Source organism: Typopeltis vanoorti, chromosome 3, assembly GCF_054136105.1.
Source record: "Typopeltis vanoorti isolate ZY-2024b chromosome 3, IOZ_Tvanoo_1.0, whole genome shotgun sequence".
Taxonomy (NCBI): Eukaryota; Metazoa; Arthropoda; class Arachnida; order Uropygi; family Thelyphonidae; genus Typopeltis; species Typopeltis vanoorti.
Window position 1 is genome coordinate 51,819,023 of NC_143551.1, and position 22,352 is coordinate 51,841,374.

A 22,352-nucleotide genomic window follows, 5' to 3' on the forward strand; every position below is an offset into this window, starting at 1 on the left:
CGCCTAAGAACCAAAACCCTTTCAACAAACAACCTGGAGTTTACAACTTTCCATGTTCTTGTGTCCTTAACTATTACGACCTATAAACCTAGTGTTAATTGTTTTTAATTAGTTTTTTTTTTCACAGTAAATGTATCACAGAAAATATGATACATTAATTGTATCATATTTAATTTTTTTTTCATCTTGGAAAAACAGATTTTTTGAAAACAAAAATTAATGCAACCAACATAGCCCTAATGTAAATAATGTAATTGTGCATACTAGTTGCTCTATCTATAAAAATTGCAAACATGTATTCATTTGGATGAGAATGTTTTCAAAAGTAGTTGTAGAAATAAATCTCACTAAGTAGAAAAAGTAAAACACGTGATCTTACAATTCCCCGGAATACACTTTTCTATTTAAAAGGAAATAAAGGAAACCCTGGATAAATCTTCGGATCAAAAAAAGATATTTTCATAAATCAGTAATCGCTTGGCTTTGTTTTTGTTTGCTGTTTATTTTTATTTTGTTTTCATTTAATTAATTTTGAAATTTAAATAACATTATTCCCGAAAATGAATTTGAAAAAGTGACGAGATTTTAAGTTGATGAAAAGAGAGGAAGAGGTAAGAAAAGATTGAAAATCAATAAATGTTGTATGTTAAAGAGCAATAAGAAAATCAGAGAAGATACCCAAAACGTTGTAGAAGGTTCTGTTCTTTAATTCTGTGTACAGGGTTCGTAATTTGGAGCTATTTCAATTTCTAAGCAGAGCAGCTTTACTTTCGTACGTGTACGCAACATTGCGAAAGCGTATTCAGTTCGTTCATTTAGAAGAGCTATCTTCTCAGGAATGGTGTGAATAACAAAATGCAGAACAGAATAAATAATAATTAATTTCATTTGTAAAGAGAGAATTATTATCAATAAAAGGGTTCGCTGTTGTTCGTCTAAAAGCTACTTCACAATCCATGAAATAGCAGAGAGAGAGAGAGAGATTTTCTATTTCTAGTTTTCTATTTTTCACTACCCCTCCTCCACCTAATCCTGTTTGGTTCCTCCACTCATTACTACCCTGTGATAACTGTCAAAATGGAACAGAAAGAGTAAGCAATCATATGACGTTGTTCATTAATTATATATCGATGACAATTTATCACATAATTATATCATTCAGCAGATGCTATGACTTTTAATCAAACCAAACAGTCGCAAAATGTAAAAAACACTTAGAAATAGGTTACGGAAGTCTCATTTCCTATGAACTTTCTTTTTTTCCCCATCCCAACAATTTCTGAGATATTAGTGACAAAACTAGACATTCAAAACATCAAAAAGCTGTAAGAGCAAGTAATATTAGGAACTCTCAGTGCTGTTTTCAAAAACAAAGAGAAGGCACATTTTTTTTTCTTTCACACAGTTGTACATGATAAAAGTTTAAAATCATGTGGCTGCCAGTTGAAAAATGTTATTTCAAAACTTTACGACCGCTACTATTCCACATGCAGAACAAAAAAGCCAGAGGTGATACCTAATAACGTAATTGTGGCTTTTTTTATATTAGTAGAATATTTGTTCCGCAGTTTGGAACTAAAGTACGACTGTAAGAATTTGGTCATTTAACAAAGAGAGAGACAGCGGATATTTGAAGCCAATACGTGACTAAAACTCTTAAAAAATTTGGTATAGAAAATAAAAAAAATGTATCATACTCTGCGCATAGCACAAGTACAAATTTTGGGGAATGAGAAGAGAGGGAAACTAATGTTCGTACAAAGTTACAACAAAACAAAAATATGTTTTTACAGTAAGAGAAGAAAACAAAAGATATTTGCGAGTTTGAAGATATTGAGTTCAAAAAGTTTTGTCACACAGTACTATGAGATGTTTAAGCCTTATATGATTTGGGTAGAATTGAAGTATTATTTACTTTCACAGTGTGAAACTTCTTGCCACAAACTAATCAGAGACTTTTTTGAAAATCCACTGAGTGAATTATTAGTCTTATTTGTTCATGCCAATCTTCAAGTATTCCAAGAAACTGTGTCAACTTTTTTGAAAAAAAAAAAAATTAAAATTTCAGCTACAGAAGTAGCTTTGAAGCACAAGGAATCGAAGGTAAAATTAATAGCCAGAAGGGAATACAAGTTCATCCCCACAGTTTTGCAAGCAAAAGCAGTTTCTGTGTGTCAACGGAGACATAAAAAGTAGATTTTGAAAAGCATATTTTGAATTTTTATGAGAAATGTATCTCTTATTAAGAAACGTGGTAAAGCAGGCTCAAAGCTACAGAGCAGTTTCATAAATACAAGGAAGTCGGGATTTTGAGCGTCAGTGGCCAGATGTTGATGCATCCTCAGAATTTGTTAATTCCATATCTCGACTTCAGAAAAATTAGTTGTTGAAATAGACAATCTCTTTACTGAGGTTTCCGTTATAAAAATACTGCTGCAAGATTTAAAAGTAAAATAGAGAAAAACAAGCAATCAGATTGAAAAAAAAATATAGAAGCATATCAAAAGGCCGCATCGAGTGATGCGAATTTACGAGTTGCGGTATTCCAAATGATGAAAACAATATAGGTGTGAATGTCAAAACTTTGAAAACCTGATGAATTTCTTGCTTGTCGTGATCAACAGCATTAAAAGAGTATTTTCTCTGATGAACAATGTTTGGTATGCTGATCGAAACTGACTTTTAACTGAAAACACTAAACATGTCCTTCAAATAAAAGTGAATTCAGATGTGAATTGCTCGGATTTTTATCAACTGATAAAAATGATACAATTTTTTTTTTTTTTAAGAAAGTTCATCCCTCTGAAAAATATGAATGGTACAATTAAAGTGAATAAATATTTATCTGAAAGTAAACATTCTATTTTTTTTACAATTTTTTATGGTCGACATTGATGTCATATTGTTTTCAAGAAATACGGTAACCCTACTTTTAGACACTTGTTAAGTTCAAAATCTTGATTTCTGTTTAATTATGAATGCGCAAAATATTTTTACGAGTTATTTTAATTTGTGTTAATTCTTTTCTGTTAATCTCACACTGTCATAAGAGGATAATGGTGACTTTACTTTACTTCCAATCGTTGTTTGTTTCATTTCCTTTTAGTCAACACGTACTCATGCAAACATAAAATATGAGGCTAAATTATAATCTTTGGAAGTTGTAACAGAGGAATTAAGTGGATAATTATGATACCAGACCTAATATTCAGTTTAAATAATAATAAATAATTATTTATTGGTGGTGGAAAATAGAAAACCATTCGATTATTGTCAGAGATACCATGACAAAAACAGTTTGTAGGTGAAAAGAATTACCTGAAAAGTTAATAAACAGAATTCTTGGTTAATGAAATAAAATCACCAACTGAAATGGGACATTGGTTCTCTTTCTCTTTGAACAAATGTGAAGATATAATGTGCACTTACTCATGTTAGCGGAAACAAAACGAAAAATTTTGTGCTAATATCGAAGCTCAAAAAATATATGTATTGTTTGTTTTTAAAAAATAATAAATCTATGCATCATTTTTATTACAGAAAAAAATTCCTGGATGGGACCCTGAGATGAATAAGCTTTGTCTCACTGGTAACGTCACGAAGTCGGATAACATCAGTTCATCAGTTCACTTCCACAAGCATGCAAAAACATGCCTGTGAGTCATCTGTGTGAATGTTATTTTTTGAAGGAAATGGTCAGGATAAACAATCCAATAAGGGACAACACTCGAGTTTATTGTTTTCAGTTACTGCAATTCGTACATACATTGCAGCTATCGTATTGTGTTGTGCTGTTTTGTGTCTGGTAAAGTAAAATAACGAGTGAACCCCAAAAGCCTTTGAAATTTTCTTTCTTGAGGAAAATAGCACGAGACAAAACAATCCACATAGCTCTAAAAGGATGGAAAGTGATTATTATTTTAGAAGATACATATATTGTGTTGTGGTTATCGAGAAGCACATAGGAGAGGTTGCACCACCAGTGGAGTGATATCCTAGGATACTTGCAAAGAAAAGTAGAGTATGAATTGGACATAGGAGACTGTTATATTCTCAATTGCCAAGATGGTGAACTAATGATTGAGGAAACAGGAAATGGTATAGGTAAAGTTTTCTCTATTAGCCGCGAAGAACCACAGAGATTTTCACCAAAAATGTATGACATTGATAATCATTTACTATTTTTGGAAACTGACTTACCAGCTATCCGTATCATGGGAGAATAATAGCGGGTCATTTGAACTGCTCGATGGTTAAATTAGACTTTGAAGACTTTATTCAATTCGATAATGATTCTTTATTTTGTGACATTTACGAACACTATATGAAGACTGCTTGTGTATATCTGGTGACAAAACAATATTAGGAATCGATAAACAGACATGGTGTCGTTCCGAGACTAACAATGTGTCAAATGTATGGAGCTGTGCTTTCTATGATATCCGATCTTAAGATTCTTTTATGTGACCAGTTATTTTGATGTAATGTAACCAAGAAACAGCGAGTAATGAACATTTTCTTTATAAACTCATTGGAAAATGTTAAGAGTGTAAATTAATCTTGTGAAATATTTGTAGGTAATTACATGTTTCCAATTATTCTCTGTGAATACACTTGTAAATAATATTTCAGCAAAATAAAATATGCATTTGTAAACTTAAATGAACAAAGATTTGTGTCGTTGGTGTTTTCCAAATTTAAGTAATGTCACAATGATTTTTTACTCAGTTATTCTGCTTAGAAGTTGATATTTAAATCCATAATTTTATACCTTAATGCAATTCTGTTTAATTATGTTAAAAAAAGTTAACATTTAATTAGAAAAAAGTAATAAACTTTTCAGATCTATAAAATGGCATCTATATGAAGACCATTTGTGTATATTTTGTGCAAAGGAATGTTTAACGCATCAAAATATTGGTTGAGTTATATATGCAAAAAGATTATTGGAAACACAGATTTCTGCTTAGTTATGCATGCAAAAATATTTAAGATTTTTTCTCAGTTATTCTGCTTATAAGTTGATATATCAACTCATAATTTTATCCATTAATACAATTCTGGCACTAAGAACCAAACAGGAGTAAGGGCAAAGGAGTGGGGATGGAAATGTTACTGTTATCCCTGTCTGTTCTTATCAGATGTAGATATGAAATATCACACACATTAAAATCACCAAATCGTACTGACATGTGTTGTCACTACTGTAAAATTAATACAGGGAATGAAAGAGAAAAAAAGTGGGGAAAACTGATATCTAGTAATTAATTTTGTTTTTTAACTGAAAACACTATTCATCTCCTTCAAATAAGTTAATTCAATTGTGAATTGCTAGTAGTTCTATGAACTGATAAAAATTACAGTTTTTTTTTTAAATAAAGACCATTCCTCTGAAAAATATGAATGGTACAATTAAAGTGGATAAATATTTATTTGAAGGTAAACATTTCATTTTTCTTTACAATTTTTTTTATGGTCGACATTGATGTCGTATATTGTTTTCAACAAATATGGTAACCCTGTAACCCTAGGTTCAGATAATTGTTAAGTTAAAGTTGCTAAGTAGGCCATTCTATGATGACTCCTACTAATTAAACTGTTGCAAAATGCTGAGGTGTTTGCCCTCGTGTCAGAAAAGTAATTCTGACAAATTAAACTCATTATTGGAATGATGCTTACAATATCATACTAGCAATGGTCTGTTAATACACAGTGAAAGATTATTAGAAACATAAAGATTTCTGTTTATTTATGCATGCGAAATAAACAGAAATCTACAGAAATGTAGAGTCCAATCCCTTGTTTGTCTCATTTCCTTTAGTCAAAACTTACTAAATGCTAAAGATAAACACGGCAGTTCTAAAGTATAATTTTTGGAAGTTGTAACAGAAGTATTAAGTTGATAATAATAGTACAAGACCTAATATTCAGTTGAAATAATAATAAATAATTATTCATTTGTGGTGGGAAAATACGTAACGTGTTAAGGATGAAGAAAATAGAATACGATTCAAATATAGATGAAAAGAAAAGTCTAATTTTGAAGTCAGTGAATTCAAACAGGCTTTTATTATTTTTTTTTTTTTGCTAAGTTGCTAAGAACTAACCAGGGCAGATATGGCTGTCTACTACATAAATGGGGACTGTTAGACCACCCTTATTGTGATTGTTCTCCGGTGGCTCAGATGATTACTCATATTGCGAACGACTGTCCAAGGGTGCCAATTTCACGGTGGTGGACTACAGGACATCCACAAGGTGACAAGTAAGACCTTGGATTGGCTTTCCAGACTGGACATTGACCTGTAGTTGTTCTGTGTTCCTTTTGCCATAAGAATAAATAAATAAATGGCCTGCTCCACAACGGCAGTAGCAGTTTTATTCTTATAATTTAATAATAAGATATACTTTTTTTTAAATTTATTATTATTGTTATTGTTATAACGGATGTCTCCATGAGGGTCAGTAGATTCATCGCGAATTAATGATGATGATAATATTAATAGTCTGAATAAAAGGAAATCAAATAAACTGATGTCCATCCTCACAGTTTCTTATTATCAATTCAGCTTTCTATAAATCTTCAGCTTCTCGAACAATCTTAGTTAACATTTGGCAAATTGAAATTAATTATGCATTAATTAAATGCAGATGACAATTTAGGATATTGTAAAAGCATCAGCAAAATGACATTGGCTTCACATTGTACATTGAAACTACTGTGAAAGCAGGCACTAGACCATAGGTTGCCAAACTTTTTCGGGCCACCGCCCACTTTGCAAGGCATAAATTTTCTAACGCCCCCATTATAACAGTTTTAATAAAACCATATTTCAAATATTTGAGACTGAATAAAACCATATTTCAAATATTCAATACTGTACTGTCGACATTTCTTCATATATTCAGACATAATAAAGTAATAAAATTTGCAAAAATATTCACAAAATAAAATATTTAATTTACACTTTGTATGACTCCACTTATCTATCGCACTTTCGACTGATGATTGTTGGCAAAGCACACAAAAAATAATGAAACTTATTCCTAAACCACTGGTATTTATAGATTTGAAATCTAGCCCGAATCGACTTGCATGCATGCATTGACTTGTTTGCGATACCATCGTACTCGTGCTTTGAACAAGTCACTGCAAGCACCCATATTCCTATCAAAACATGCTGAATTGAGGGAATTACCTACGTAATAGTTGACCGACATACTACTAAGACTCGTCTGCTGCGTGGATAGACTAAAGCCTGTATGGCACGATTAATTTTTACAATAGCAAAAAAATGAATAAATTTTTTAAGTATATAAAAAATAAAAGTTAAAATATCCTGTATGACACGTTCAATTTTCTCATTGACATAGAAAATTGACATCTATTTCTATCTGACATGGTAAATTTTCAAGTGATTAAATTATTGAAATAGAAAATTGATAAAAAAATTGATCGTGTAAGACGGGCATAAGATGAATTAAAATTCAATATTCAAATTTTAAATGATTATCTAATCGCAAAATCACGAAAATAATTAATTTTTAAATATATATTATTAATTTCTTCTATAAAGAGCCACCGACCCCTGACCGCCTGAACGCCCCCAATTGATATAGTCTAGTGCATGGGTTCCGAAAGTGGGAACCCATGCACTAGACTATCAATGTAAACACGTCAAAATGCTCAAGCATTGCTTTTTATCATTTGATCCTTCTTATCCTGTATCCTTCCCTCTCTTCATTATTCCAAATCTTACCTCTTCTTCAGTTTCCCTCTACTTTACACTCTCTTTCACAAGATAACTCTCATACTCCACTCCACGCGCGTTTCATAATTCAAATACTATCATACCAGTACTTAATGATTCAAAAGGCTCACTTCGAGAAAACAATCTTGATAAGAAAGGCTAAAAAAATGTGAAAATTAATCACATCTTTTACTTTAATTTAAAAGGATGGAATAACGTGATCCCATGTGGTCTAGTGGCTAGGATACCTGGCTTTCACCCAGGAGGCCCGGGTTCGATTCCCGGCATGGGAATTTTTTTTCCTTATCAATTAGTTTCTTTTATTGTGTTACTCATCTGGATACGGGAACTATACTCAAGTGAAAACTTTTATTTGGCAATGCAATTAATAATAACATTAGGCGAGGTATTTTAGAAAGTAATTACTTTACGATATACTGCAACAGCAAATACAGTACAGTTTTCTTACTCAGTGGACGAGCAGGACTTTAGTTTCAGAGGGGGGAAAGGCTTTAGTTTTAGAGGGGAAAAGGTTCACAAATATTCGAAAAAGGAGGGAGGGGTGAATTCGAAAATACTGATTAGTCTTTTCCTTCGGAAATTCTTGTACTGTAATTTCGAAATGTTATTCCATAATTCGATACTTGATTAATATGCGTGTGTGTGTGTGTGTGTGTGTGTGTGTGTGTGTGTGTGTGTGTGTGTGTGTGTGTGTGTGTTTCTTCTCTGCTTGTTATTCAAAATTAAAAAATCTGTATTCTAATTTTTGGTTGTGGACAACCACAAATGATCAGACAACCACTCTCTGATCAACAGGGTGGTTGATCGTTTCTTCAATCGTTCTGCTGTTAAGTGTCACACACACACATTCTGAAATCATCCTCGCCGTCATAGTTTGTTTTAAAACGGAAACAGAATATTATTAAGTTTATTTCACGAGAAAATTCATCTGGAATTGAACTTCAATAACTTTAGATTACTTTCGCTAAAATTTTATTTTATTTTATTTTTTATTTTTGTCGTGAAGTTCAAGTTTATTAATTTAAGTTTCTTTAAGTCTACAATAGTACCATTTGTGTTCACCAGGATAGTTGTCTTCTTTCTAATTATCGAATGAGAATATTGATATTACAGATAATAATACAATTACTGCAGGTAAATATGAAAAGAATATTCCTACAAAGATGTCTTGATTAAAAAAAAAATAATAAAATAAAATAAAAAAACAGGGTTAATAAGTCGATGTTGGATTCCCTTAAAATCATTCATTTAATATATCAATATTACACACTATAAAGAGCCAAGAGGCTATTTTTCCGGCTGAGTGAATTAAGTTACGGAGATAATAAATCTCTTATTATTTTAAAGCTGGATACGAAACTCGGAGATCGAAATCTAAGAGTTTCATGCCGAAGAACTATCGGCGAGTCCAAGCGTGTTATCACCTGGGTAGTACAGCTATGGCAACTCGTGTCAAAAGGGAGGCAAGCTCCGTCACTATCCTTAGTATATTCTCATAATGTAAAACGCAGCTCCCAGGAGATGTATTACTGTTTTACATTATGAGGAGAAGTCACTACCGAGACCGGTTTCGACCTTTTTTTCCCGACCGATTTCGACCTGTTTTACACTTGGACTCACCGATAGTTCTTCGGCATGAAACTCTTAGATTTCGATCTCCGGGTTTGGTATCCGGCTTTAAAATAATGAGGGATTTATTATCCCCTTAACTTAATTTACGCACTCAGAAAAATAGCCTCTTGGCCCTTTATCGCAGTAATAATAATATATGGGTAAACCGGTCTGGCAATTCGTATAGTAAAGTATGCAAGTTCGGTTCACTTAAACCTTGGTATTCCAGTTCTACCTACTCACTGATGAGACCTCAATAAAGGTCGAAACCGGTGAGGGCCATTATGAGTTCGCTCTCTTAAGGTTTTTGCCTTAAGGGAGCAATTTGAGTCTCCGGAGAAAGTGTTCTCCGGCACGGCCCGGTGAGGGGCTTTGTCGGTGAATGCTTTTCTTCGGAATATGAGCGGTTCTGCTCGGTGGTGGTGGTGGGTGGAATGCCATCACTGAGTGGAGCCAACGCTGAGATGGACGGTCTTTCGCCCACAATTCAGTGGCCTAGGGATCGTCCGAATTTTTAGAGACGGTTTTACTTATTCATAAGGTCGAAACCGGTGGGGGGATGGCTCTGAGAGACTCTACTTGGGGATAGGTTTTGCCTGTCTCTGAGTGGGGGCCCCGCTGAGATTATGGCTCTGTTTGGTGGTGGGGTGAGCCTGCCACTTGGTAGAGCCAATGCTGAGAAGTTCTTCTCGGTGGTGGGATGAGCCTGTCATTGAGTGGAACAATTCAGAGTTGGGCGATCTTTCTGGATCGTCTTATTTTTAGAGCCTGCTTCACCTATACATAAGGTTGAAACCGTTCTGGGTAGTGACCTCTCCTCATAATGTAAAACAGCAATACATCTCCTAGGAGCTGCGTTTTACATTATGAGAAAATATTAAGGATAGTGAGGGAGCTTGCTCCACTTTTGACGCGAGTTGCCCTAGTGTTGTACTACCCAAGTGATAACTTACGCTTGGTCTCGCCGATAGTTCTTCGGCATGAAACTCTTAGATTTCGATCTCCGAGTTTCGTATCCGGCTTTAAAATAATGAGGGATTTATTATCCCCTTAACTTAATATTACACACTGGAATGTTAGCAATGCCTGTACCACTGATCTGCTTTAGGCAATGCAAAATTGAATAGTTACAAAACATATAGCCTATCAGTGCTATAGGTTATGCAACCTATTTATCAATGCTAACAGGAAAGAAATTAAGAAAAAAGTTCTGTGATTACGTTATTTGCAAGAACAGTGCGGTTGTTATGCGGTTTCAGTGTTAAAAACTACCTCATTATGTATTTGATCGGAAGCGACTTTTGCAACCAGAACCGTCAGTACTACTGTTTAAATGTTTTACTATCTCGTAAAGAAAGTAGAACATTTCCTAATTCTGTCGATCTTCAGTATATCAAATTTTGTACGAAAAATAAACAGTTTGGTAAGTTCTACCACTTATCCCTAAAAAACAAAGTTAGAATTTCAGAATGTATTTCAGATGCATATTCTGAAATATACATATTATGATATTCATAAAAATTTTATGAGTATTAAGTTCGTTATTAAAAAGTGGTAATTTTTCCATTTAAATAATACTTCGACATGCGATCTTAATAGAAATAATTGCAGACAAATTTTATTGTTAAATATTTTATTACAGACTAGACTTTTATTGATAGAAATTCGACTGCATTTACATCGGTCCTTCAAACTCACAATTTCGTTTTCTACAATACCCGAACAAGAAATTAATTGTTCGCAAAAATTCCCCACAGAAAAGCGCTTATACATTCTGTCTATTCTTTATTATTTTCCTGTCGAGTTTTTTCCGCGGAAAGAGCAGGCGATGCTTCTTGCGGTGTTGCGGGAACCTCCTCCTCAGTCCTCTTTACCTGCCGAGTTTCTTTCGAAGTAAAGGCAGAGGACTCTTCTTGCATCACTATCGGAACCACCCTTTCATTGCCCTTCAGAGATTCGGGTTTTTTCTTCGGTGCTTGGATCGTCAAAATGCCGTCCTGATTAAGGGAAGATGAAACAGACTTGTATTCAGTTTCCGGAGGTAACATGCAACGACGAGTGAGCTCCCGGAGTACAAAGTCCCTCTCGTTCTCTTTCTCCTCGTGTTTCGTTTCAACCACCACGCAGTCGTCGACAATCTTCACGGAGATTTCGTCGGGAGAAAAGTCACTTACATCAATCCTCATCTGAAATTCGTCGGCCTCATTCTTCACACAAGTCCGTCCGTTTCGACGGGGACTCATACATCTCCTCGGCCGCAAGCAGAGACGCTGGCGAGGCACACGTGATAGGAGGTCGTCCCCCAAAACATTGAAGCCTAAAACGTAAGGAAACAGGTTGTCGATATCCTGACAGCTACGGCCAAATAACGCTGGCTTCGAACTATACGATAAAACCATCGCGAACGAACCACTGGATGCGTGTTATGAACTTGTGGGAATGCTTAACAGTTGCTCGTACTACTCTCGAACTTGTATTAACCTGGCGGAGAAGTCTCATTTTATATTTAATGCGTCTGTTTCCAGGACGTTCTAGTAGCATGACGCACGCGAAACTTCTAGAAAGCATTTATACTAGAAACGTCGAAAATAATTACGTGAAGTTGTAGCGCCCTCTAAAAGCATTACGACATACGGGTGTAATCTCTCTCTCTCTCTCTCTCTCTCTCTCTCTCTCTGCTATTTCATGTATTGTGAAGTAGCTTTTAGACGAACAACAGAGAACCCTTTTATTGATAATAATTCTCTCTTTACAAATGAAATTAATTATTATTTATTCCGTTCTGCATTTTGTTATTCACACCATTCCTGAGAAGATAGCTCTTCCAAATGAACGAGCTGAATACGCTTTTGCAATGTTGCGTACACGTACGAAAGTAAAGCTGCTCTGCTTAGAAATTGAAATAGCTCCAAATCACGAACCCTGTACACAGAATTAAAGAACAGATCGTTCTACAACGTTTTGGGTATCTTCTCTGATTTTCTTATTGCTCTTTAACATACAACATCTATTCGTTTTCGTTTATTGATTCTCAATCTTTTCTAACTCTTCCTCTCTTTTCATCAACTTAAACTCTCGTCACTTTTTCAAATTCATTTTCGGGAATAATGTTATTTAAATTTCAAAATTAGTTAAATGAAAACAAAAAAAAAGGAAAAAAAATACAGCAAACAAATACAAAGCCAAGCGATTATTGATTTATGAAAATATTTTTGTTTGATCCTAAGATTTTATCCAGGGTTTCCTTTATTTCCTTTTAAATATAAAAGTGTATTCCGGGGAATTGTATGATCACGTGTTTTACTTTTTCTACTTTGTGAGATTCATTTCTACAATTACTTTTGAAAACATTCTCATCCAAATGAATATATGTTTGCAGTTTTAATAGATAGAGCAACTAGTATGCACAATTACATTTACATTAGGACTATGTTGGTCGCATTAATTTTTGTTTTCAAAAAATCTGTTTTTCCAAGACGAAAAAAAATTAAATAGGATACAATTAATGTTAGATACGTTTACTGTGGAAAAAAACAACTAATTAAAATTAATTAACACTGGGTTTATAGGCCGTAATAGTTAAGGACACAAGAACATGGAATGTTGTAAACTCCAGGTTGTTTGTTGAAAGGGTTTTGGTTCTTAGGCGAACGGAAACAGAGCTCGTACAGTGGATTTGAAGACCGCCACTCTAATGTCGTGAAATTTCAGGAGATTAGCGATTTTTAGCGAAAGTTTGCCAAGATGAGGGATGGAAACTGAGGTCCTGTAGCGAATGTCATTGATCTGTTGTGGAGAAGGGGTAGAGACCAGTATTCTTTGTACCATTTTTTTAGAGTATCCATTACTCACCAATAGTTGGAGAAGAAAATTTAATTCTTCTGTTAGTATTCCTTCATCTCTTATAATCGAGATCGCCCTCTTTTTCAGCGTATGTGCAATACCTAATTTTTGCGACATGTGATGCAATGAAGAGAAATGTATGAGTGGGCTTACGGTATACGCTAAGGGAGAGATGCCTCCTCCTTCTGCTTTTTCCGAAATTAGAATGTCTAGTAAAAAGCATTTTCCTTCATTTTCAAGTTCTAAATTGAAATTAATTTTATGGTGGAAGGAGTTAATTAATGAAAGAAATTCGTGTAACTCAGCCACATTGTATTTCCATATTATAAATATGTCATGTGCGTATCTCAACCAAAGTGACGGTTTGTGATTTGTAGATAGCAAGACATCTTTTTCCAAGTTTTCCATAAGTCAACACATGGAGGAGATATAGGGCTTCCCATTGCAAGGCCAGATAGTTGTTTGTAGATTTTCCCATTCCATTGGAAAATACTCGAGTTGAAAGAACGTGTAAATAGTTGTGACACGACTTGAGGAATCAGATTATGTAAGAGTGCTATGACTTCATCCACGGGAACATTCGTGAACAACGATACAATATACAGACTAGCTAGAATGTCCGTTTGTCAGACAGAAATTAATCCTAGTTTTTCTACATGTGTTGCGAATTTTTGATGTACGTGTCCATGTGTCTAATGTGTCTTTTAGAAGATTAGCAGTTTTTTTTGCAAATTATCGTGCACACCTGTGCTGAACAATGACTGACCCGTGTCACCTTCAAAGCTCCACGTGTTTCTGTTTTTACTTTTATTTTTGTGTAACGGTTCCTCACATTCGGTTTTTAATGATGTAATGATTAATATTTACTGCTTATACTTGTTCGTTTTTCCTAACCCAGACGAGGCCATAGCAATTGTGGCAAAACTAGTAGGTTTAATTAAATAACCATTACGATTTAGAAGGCAATGTTCTTTATTTTTTGTAGAATGTTTTACCAAAAAACGAATGTAGATTTGTTTTTGGTTAAAAAAAAAAATAATAAAAAATAAATAAAAAATTACCATATTCATGAAAAATTATAATTGTTTTCAAATCCACTATAAACCGTAAACAATTGATAATTACATCAATATAAACCAGCCATGAATGTCATCAACATCAAACAGAGCTTTTCGTTATCATGGCAAATTTTATAAATTTGGGATTGACTTCAAAATCCAGAAGATATAATTTATTTTGGACCGTTTTTCATGCTTGCTTGCACTCTTTCTGTCAATTCTATCCATCTGTTTTGGGTAAGATGAAATAGAAAACATCATTTTCATTGTGGGATTCAATTGTCTTCACTGTAGAGAGATAAATGATTATAATTATCGAATCAGATCGTTGCAACTAATCATAACCAGTTCTAAGAAGATAATATATATATATATATATATATATATATATATATATATTTCTTGTATCCTTTATTTTTTAATTTAAAGTAATATAGGATATTTGATTTTGTAATATTAATGGATTGTACACCTCCGTATAGCAGTTTTACTATTCGTCACATTTCTGTATTCTGTTGTCTATTTTCATATTCATTTGCCACCTGCATGCAACAATCGAGAGTAGAATCAGATTTAGTGTGTAGGCTAAAGTATTCGATATTTCGTAGAATACTTATTTTGAGATGCAAAAATAAAGCTCCAGTTAACTTTTCATATCTTCGTTGGAATTGAAATTCTATATTTACAGACGATGCAGTTGAGAACACTGACAGTAAAAAGACTTAAAGAAAACAAAATATGGGAAAGATACAAATATCAAATAAAAATTTATACCGAATTAAAATAAAATAAATGATATTTTTTTCGCTTGAACACGTTCTGCATGAGAAAAGAATCTTATTTTAACATATTTATTGCATTGTGAACTTCATGAACTTCCCGAAGCAAATGGTTTGCTGTGAGCGGCGGATAAGTTTAATAATTTGCAGTTACTAGGCCTTTTAAACCAGAATACTCACTTTCGTACTTTGTATCTTTAGAGAATATGTGATATGAATAATATTAATTGCTTTCAAATACTTCTTTTTCTAGGTGGGGCTAATGAAATTGGACGAACTGTGAGAGATGTAACCTACTGCTCCAAAGGGGTCAACAAACTCCGTACTAAAGAAGAAACCATCTCTTTTCGAGTTCGTTCATTATCGTTTGATTTTTATTTGTTATTATCTTTTTTTTTTTTTTTTTTCAAATCTAGAATTTCAGAGAATTCCCTTCTCCACACCTGCTGCTTCAGTGAGGTTCACCTCAGCAGATTAAAACTAGGATACCTCCAAAGTCCAAGAAGGTTTTCTCGTGTTCATTCCACCTCGGGTGTGCATTATGCTTTCACAGTCACATTTGATAATCGTCCCACGCAAAGAAACACTTAGGAATGCTACTAAATACATACTGTGTTTTTGCTACCTCCGATGCCAGTAGGGTAACGAGCACCAGTATATTAAATGTCAATTATCTGTTGTTGTTGTTTTTTTAGTTTTTATTTCAGTTTGCCTATTTGCAAGTCATCTGACTTATCAAAAGTCGTCGGCGGGAGGTTGCTTCTTTTGTAGAAAATCGATTAACTCTCTTTCAGTTGAAGGTCGATTACAGAAATTTCTTCATGTTCTAGGTGGGAACCGAACTGATTTTTTTCCAATCAAAGATTTCACTGAAAACATTTGTTTAATTAGAGTTTCATTTAAGAATTAAATCAGCAAAAACAATCATTAAGCTTAATTTTCGCTTGAACTAATTCCTCCTCCAATTTACTCCGTTATCCTCCATTGCAATACTTTTCGGCAGTCACACCTTGACTACTTTTTCACTGTAATAATGTTTCCTTAAGTTTCAGTTACAGAAATCATACTTTGTTTATTCCTGGAGAATGTAGAACTTCTCCTTTCGTTTCGTTTTTATCTGGAATATAAAATACATTCAAAATCATTCTTCGTAAAAGTATTTTCTCATTTCTGAGATCAATGTTGGTCACTCACCACTGCACGTTCTCCACGATATTAAGATTCTTTGGGAGCAAGGTGGTACTGCAAGCTGGAATACAAGATTCTAAATAAGAATTAACTATTATGTTATACTGTACATAAAAGTAAATATACCTGTGCATCCATTATGAAAGTTACTGCAAATTCACTAAAGAATCCGATTTTAGATATCCGGATATCAACGTACTTTGATAAGTTAATTTCGCACTATTTTGCATTACAATTTTCGCCTTATCTCTGATTGCGTTTCGCATCCAAACAGGAGGCTGCTTTTGCAATCCAAAACAGGATTTTTTTTATTATTTCAAACTTCAATTCCCTTTTGTTCTTTCTTTTGGGCCATAAATGGGTTAGAGAAGCGCAATATACAGCCTCTCCCAGCCAAGTCAACCCCCACCTTCCCGTGGTATGGTCTGTTTTCACAGATGGGGCTCTGGCGAGGCGAATATCGCCGCCTTATAAGTATATTTTCCCTAGATGGAAAAAATGCTAACCAAACTTCCAGTGTTTAGTTTATTTTCATCGCATCGAGACAAAATCTATATTTGAAGGTGTAATGTTGCTTTTTTCATATTCTGCGAAGTTGCAGCTGGAAGGAGTTCAAGTATAGTCGCTTGTAGGTGACACTATCAAAACCATGCTTGAATAAGAATCTGGTCAATTCCTGTAGGAAATCATACAGGAATTGACCAGAAAACTGGTATACATTATTACTTCAAAACATGTACGAAATCATGTTTACGAGTCCTTCACCCTTCCTACATTCCAAGACTCTGCAAACGTTCTTCTACTACAAAAGATAGTATAAAATTTATGTGTTATGGCGATTTAAGAAAAAAATCCCACAAGTAAATTTCAAATAATACACCCTAAAATTCCACGTGAAAAAAAAAGAAAAAATATTTCCACGTCACCTTCACCAATATCCGCGAATCTCAGTATTAACATCAATTATGTGTACTCTTAATTAGAGGCTTCAAAAATCCAAACTGTTATTATAACCGAACATAAATTGACATCCTCTATGATTATAACTCATATCAGCCTTCCACAATAGTAATACACTGGTTCTTAAACTTTTTTTTATCTGCAAATTCTTTTCATAAGAGGAAATTATTAGCGACCACTGGCAGTACTGGATCAGTTAAATTTATTTTTTTATACTTTAGTGTCTCAAAGTACTCACACTGAGTTATATTTAAGTGAATAGATGTTCATCCATAAAAAAAAACTAGTTGATAGATGTCTATTAACTATTTTTTGGAGCCCACACCTTAAATCTATTCTCGTAGGAAACACCCCACAGGCCTGCAACAATTTTCGTAACCGATCTCTGAATCCTCTCCACGATTTCCACATTACCAAGAAATCCAGGTGACCAGATCTGTGCACAATAGCCCAAATGAGGTCTTATTAATGCCTTGTAAATTGGGACAATCACTTCCTCATCCGTGCTTGTCAGTGTGTTCTTCAATAACCATGTAATTTGAAGTGAAGTTTTGGAAACCCTTGCAATATCTCCTCGAAACCTAAGTTCTCCCAAATCCCTAACCTCATCACCTTCTTGCAGATCAGTTCTATTAATATAGTAAACAGCATGTGATCTCATTCTTCCGAAGTGCATCTCCTTACACTTGACAACGTTAAACTGGCAGCCATTTCATTTAGCCCAAACCGTCAGCCTATTTAAGTCATCCTGCAAGATAATCCACATTATTTGAATTGACTATCGCTCTTCCCAGTTTTGCATCATCAGCAAAAAAGTGGATATTTCCTTTTAAAGTATTTTTGTCATTATAATCAGTAAGTAAAGCCGCTATTTTTTTTTAAAGGTTATTATTAATATTATGTTACTACAGACTAGGGGGCCGCGAAAATATTTATAGAATACATGGGAGCCACGACCTAAAAGGTTAAGAACCACTGTTCTAAGGTATTATTCACGAAGGCCAACAGAAGGCCTTCGTGAATAATACCTTACATAAGTTTTTTAATTAATGCATTTGAGGAAAATTAATTTATAGAATGAGTTTATCTAAAGAGATGCATAGAGAGATATAAGGCCGGCATTACTGCCTTATACGCATACTTCCCTAGTTAGAGAAAATGCCAACTAGACTTTTATACGGTAGGTGACTTTCATAGTTAGGTGAAGCAACGCTGTCCTGCTTATTGGAAGCGCGAAGTGTTTCAACTTCAGAGTGTGGCTCTCTAATTTCTCTCCATACCTTTTCTTCACATCTGCAGTAGCAGATGGCGGTTTGTTGAGCACTCTATCTTCACACACACTGTAATTATTTAATAACAAACATTATTTACTTAATTATTAAAGTTTTCTCCAATATCGCACCCCTACGCTGATGCGTTGTTTTAGACATTTATCATATAAGACGATAATGCTCATCGTCATCAAGTGGAGCTCGCGGACCAATCTCTTCCAGAAGAGACTGTCGTGGGAATGGTGCGGCCAGCCAGGTCTTCTACCCTTACTCCTATTGAGTATGTCTTGAATGTTTCAAGTACACGTGTTGCAGCTCTCAACCGACCTCCCCAATACCTCGAGGTATTCACGAGAGCTCTGCAGCAGCAGCAACAATGGTTTTTATTACCAACTGATTTGATTGACACCATAAAAGAAGTGTGAAACGTCGTTGTGAGCGTTGTACTGCCATGAGGAATAATCACATTCCTTAATGACGCACACTGGCAATCTCGTTTTGACCTCTTGTTTTTGACTATCTTCCTGTACCTATTTTTTACAGATTTGAAGTATTTATTTATAATTTTTGTGGGTGCTTCCTTCACAACTGACATTATCCTGCCTTTCACCGATTTGCATAAAAATTCCCCATACAACTTTTGAGTGACTTTTACCCTTTTTCTTTCATTTATAGAATCCACGGTAATTTGCTGCTTCATCAGGAGTTACCATGTGTTCAAAAATATGCTCTGCATATAAACGTTCCTGTGTTATGACTATACATGCCTAGGTTTTGCAATCTGTAGAGCGTTCTTGTATATGTCCATAATAATACTCATATGTGAAGACTTATATTCAAGGGATTACATGTTCATCTATCTCTCAGGTTAATGTAATACAGGCAAACCACAACTTACGAACAAAATGTGTTCCGCGAACGTGTTTATAAATTGAATATTTGAATTTATTCTTTTCACAAGATATATTGTTAAAAATATAATAAATTTCTCACAAACAAAATGATTAAATATAAAATAATTAATTAATAATTAAAATAAATATGATCTCTAATAACACTTGGGTTAATTTTTCCTATGCAGATTACAGAAATTCTTTCAGCATTTGGACTTTTATCCTGTAATGCCTTTAAAGGTATATCGGTTTCATTTAAAGAATCAGCAAAAAGTTTCATTCTCAGACCATTTTAAGCTGATTCATGCTATATTGGTTGTCTCTGTGTTCCTTCTGAATTTCAATTATTCCAAGTCCCATTCAATGCTTTTAATTGCTTCCGAAATATAATATCCTTTCCAGAAGCCTTTCAGATTTAGTTCCATATGCATTCGTAGCTGCTACAGTTTTGTTAATTGTAACGAAAGTAAAAGCACTTGAATATTTCTCTCAGATATCTCTTATTGGGATACAACTTATATTTTGTCCGTATGGAATGACGTAAACAATTTTAACACCAACAGGATAAAACTATTTGACTGGGTTAGTGTTGCAAACTGATCACAGAAAAAATATATATATATATACTGTATATATATATTATTATTAATTTCAGTGTATATATATATATATATATATACACACACACTGAAATTAGAAATGATTTTCGCAAACGGAACCGTCGCCACTCTTGTTTGTTTAAGTCGTGTTACTAAAGCATTCAGAAATTCTTCAGGATACAAAATTTTGTACTAAAATAAACTGGTGCGTGAGTCTACCACTTATGCTTTACTTTAAACAAAAGATACGCCAAACCACATTCAAAACTAAACTATGTATAAAATGTTTGTGTTAAATACACACACAAAAAAAAATTAACATGAGAAAGAGAGTTCATTATTTAAAACTGGGGAATTTTCATTTTTCAACAACATATCTAAATGCAACATGAATAGAAGTAAACTGGACACAGACAAATTTTAGTGTTAAATAATTTTATAACAAACTACGCTTTTTATTCATACAAATTTAAAGGACCAATGTCCTTCAAACTACTCACAATTTCATTTTCTACAGTAACCAACAAGAAAATATTTTGTTCAAAAAATATAACACAGGAAAGCGCTCATACTTTCTGTCTATTCCGTGTTATTATTTTCCTGTTGATTTTTTCCTATCGAAACAGCAGTCGTTGCTTCTTGCAATGTTGCAGGAACTTCGTTTCCTCTCATATTTTCCTGCCGAGATTCTTTCGAAGTACTGGCAGGGGACTCTTCTTGCTTCACTATCGGAACCACCCTTTCAATGTCCTTCAGCGATTCCGGTTTTTTCTTTGGAGCTTGGATCGTCAAAATGCCGTCCTGATTAAGGGAAGATGAAACAGTCTCGGATTCAACTTCCGCAGGCAACATGCAACAACGGGTGAGCTCCCGGAGTACAAAATCCCTCTCGTTCTCTTTCTCTTCGTGTTTCGCCTCAACCACCACCCTGTCGTCGACAATCTTCACGGAGATTTCGTCGGGAGAAAAGTTACTTACGTCAATCCTCATCTGAAATTCGTCGGCCTCATTCTTCACACAAGAAGTGTGTCCGTTTTGACGGGGATTCATACGTCTCCTCAGCCGCATGCAGAGACGCTGACTAGGCACGCGTGGTAGCAGGTCGTCCTCCAAAACACTGAAGCTTAAAACATGGGAAAACAGGTTGTCGATATCCTGACAGCCACGGCCAAATAAGACTGGCTTCAAAGTATGCGATAAAACCATTGCAAATTAATCAGCACCACTGGAACTGGAACTTGTTTTCAACTTGCGAAAATACTTAAATGTTGCTTGTACTGCTCTCGAAGTTGTCATTAACCTGGCGGAGAAGTCGTATTTTATAGGTAAAGTGTCTCTTTCCAGAACGTTCTGCAGTAGCATGACGCATCGAAACTTCTAGAGAGCAGATTATACTAGAAACTTCTCGAAAGCGATTGCGTGAAGTTGTAGCGCCCTCTATACTAGTATTTCCTTATCATTTTAATCTCTCTCTCTCTCTCTCTCTGCTGTTTCATGGATTGGGAAATAGCCTTGAAATGAAAAATGTAAAGTACTTTTACTGACAATAATTTTCTCTCTGCAAACGAAATTAGTTATAATTTATTCTATCTGCATTTTATTTTTCATGGGAAGATAACGTTGTACTTTTCTAAATGAACAAATTGAGTACTCTTTTGCAATGTTACGGACACAAAAGAAAGTTACATTGCTCGGCTTCTAAAGGGAAGTTGTTTGAAGTTAACAAATTATATACAAAAAATTAAAAAATAGATTATTCCAGTAGCGCTCTTAGGATCTAATCTTGAGGGGTGGGGTGGGGAGAGGCCGAGTTGAGTAGACGATTTGAGAATACACACTACGCATCACGTACGACCTATGACTGAGCACCTGCAATGATCGCTAATTCATAAGTAGTAAAGAAATAGAAGAGACGTCATAGCATAAAATTAAAAAAAAATCAATTTTAATTAGGAAAAGATTTTTAGAAAATTTTCTAGTGTTTTTATTTTGGGGGGGGGAGACGGGGCCATTTGCCCCCTCTGGATGCGCCATTAAATTATTCTGCAATGTTTCCTGTTTAATGAAAACATTGCAGAATAATGATTAATGTTTCTGTTTTTTCCTAATTTATACTTTTCTTTTAACAAAGTAAAAAATCTCATATCACCCTTTTGAAATCATTTACCTGAATGAATTCATTTAATTTCAAAATGAAGTACGTAAAAGTCATAAAGAGAAAGAAAAAACAAACAAACAAATGTCGAATAACAATTAAAACAATGATTCATTTATGAAATATCTTTATTTGATCCTAAGATTTTATATTCAACATAAAGGTCTATTCTGAGGAATTGCTTGAATCACGTGTTTCACTTTTTCTACTTTGTGAAATTCAT

At 34.3% G+C, this 22,352-nt stretch overlaps 2 protein-coding genes and 1 non-coding gene across 3 annotated transcripts; 1 reads left to right on the forward strand and 2 right to left on the reverse strand.

Moving 5' to 3' along the window:
* The first annotated feature begins 7,972 nt into the window (after positions 1-7,972).
* Positions 7,973-8,044, forward strand: TRNAE-UUC (transfer RNA glutamic acid (anticodon UUC)). Its single transcript has one exon. It is a non-coding gene; the product is annotated as a tRNA-Glu (tRNA).
* A 3,117-nt stretch (positions 8,045-11,161) lies between these two features.
* LOC150108140 (alpha-crystallin A chain-like) lies at positions 11,162-11,782 on the reverse strand. Its single transcript, XM_090390414.1, has one exon. The coding sequence runs from the start codon at positions 11,780-11,782 to the stop codon at positions 11,162-11,164; it is 621 nt and encodes a 206-aa protein (XP_090246540.1).
* Positions 11,783-20,553: 8,771 nt separating this feature from the next.
* LOC150108141 (alpha-crystallin B chain-like) lies at positions 20,554-21,180 on the reverse strand. The gene has a single exon (XM_090390415.1). The coding sequence runs from the start codon at positions 21,178-21,180 to the stop codon at positions 20,554-20,556; it is 627 nt and encodes a 208-aa protein (XP_090246541.1).
* Positions 21,181-22,352: the final 1,172 nt, after the last annotated feature.